This window comes from Trypanosoma conorhini (genome assembly GCF_003719485.1).
Source record: "Trypanosoma conorhini strain 025E chromosome Unknown Tco_14.4_contig_01178, whole genome shotgun sequence".
In the NCBI taxonomy this organism is placed as follows: domain Eukaryota; phylum Euglenozoa; class Kinetoplastea; order Trypanosomatida; family Trypanosomatidae; genus Trypanosoma; species Trypanosoma conorhini.
Genome location: NW_021705105.1, coordinates 3820 through 4515, shown reverse-complemented (window position 1 = coordinate 4515; position 696 = coordinate 3820). Strand labels below are relative to the sequence as shown.

Below are 696 nucleotides of genomic sequence, written 5' to 3'. Positions count from 1 at the left end.
GTCACCCAAAGCTGAAGCACACATCCAATGGCGCCTGTCGCGTTGTCGTAGCTGTGCCACCGCCGGGCAAACAGCACCACCTCCGTCCCGCCGATGGTCGCGGTGATGAAGTCGTCTCCCTCGCCGGGCTCGACGCCGTTGAGGAAGTCGCCCAACAGGGGCGCGTGCGTCCCCGTCGTCTCCGTCCACGTCGCCCCCGCGTCAGCCGACTCGTACAGCCGGTAGCGCCGAAGTTCGGTCACGGCGATCATGAGGAGTTTCTTTTTCCACTCGAGGAGCGTCGCGGCGACGCAGCCCTCAGCCACCGCAACGCTCGAAGGGAAACTCCACGTCCCGCTCCCCGCAGTCACTCCGCTGCGCTCCGTCAAAGAGATGACTGTGCAGACACGCACGCCGCTTTCCGAGCTCACCGCCACCAGGGGGAAGAAAACCTTACCTTGGTGCATTACGCCCCGCCCCGCGTTGTCCACAAAAGACCTCCATTTCTTTGCATCCATCTCGGTGGTGAAGGTGGAATTCAGCGTTGATGATGATGACTCGGTGGATTCCGTCCACGTTATTGCGTTGGCTCCACCGGAGCCTGCGACCGTGCCGGTGTACAGCGCAGCACCCCAACTGCCCGATGCCGGTGGCTTCTGTGTCCCTGTGGGTTCCGTGTAGCTCATCAGCAGAAGCAGTATTTTATTGTCCTTCACA

The 696-nt window shown here is 61.8% G+C and overlaps 1 protein-coding gene across 1 annotated transcript; it reads right to left on the bottom strand.

Moving 5' to 3' along the window:
* Positions 1-2: 2 nt before the first annotated feature.
* On the bottom strand, positions 3-695 carry Tco025E_09577 (trans-sialidase; the record flags this gene model as incomplete). The annotated part of the gene is made up of 1 exon (XM_029376389.1): positions 3-695. A coding segment is annotated over one exon (693 nt), but the record flags the coding sequence as incomplete, so codon positions are not given.
* Position 696: the final 1 nt, after the last annotated feature.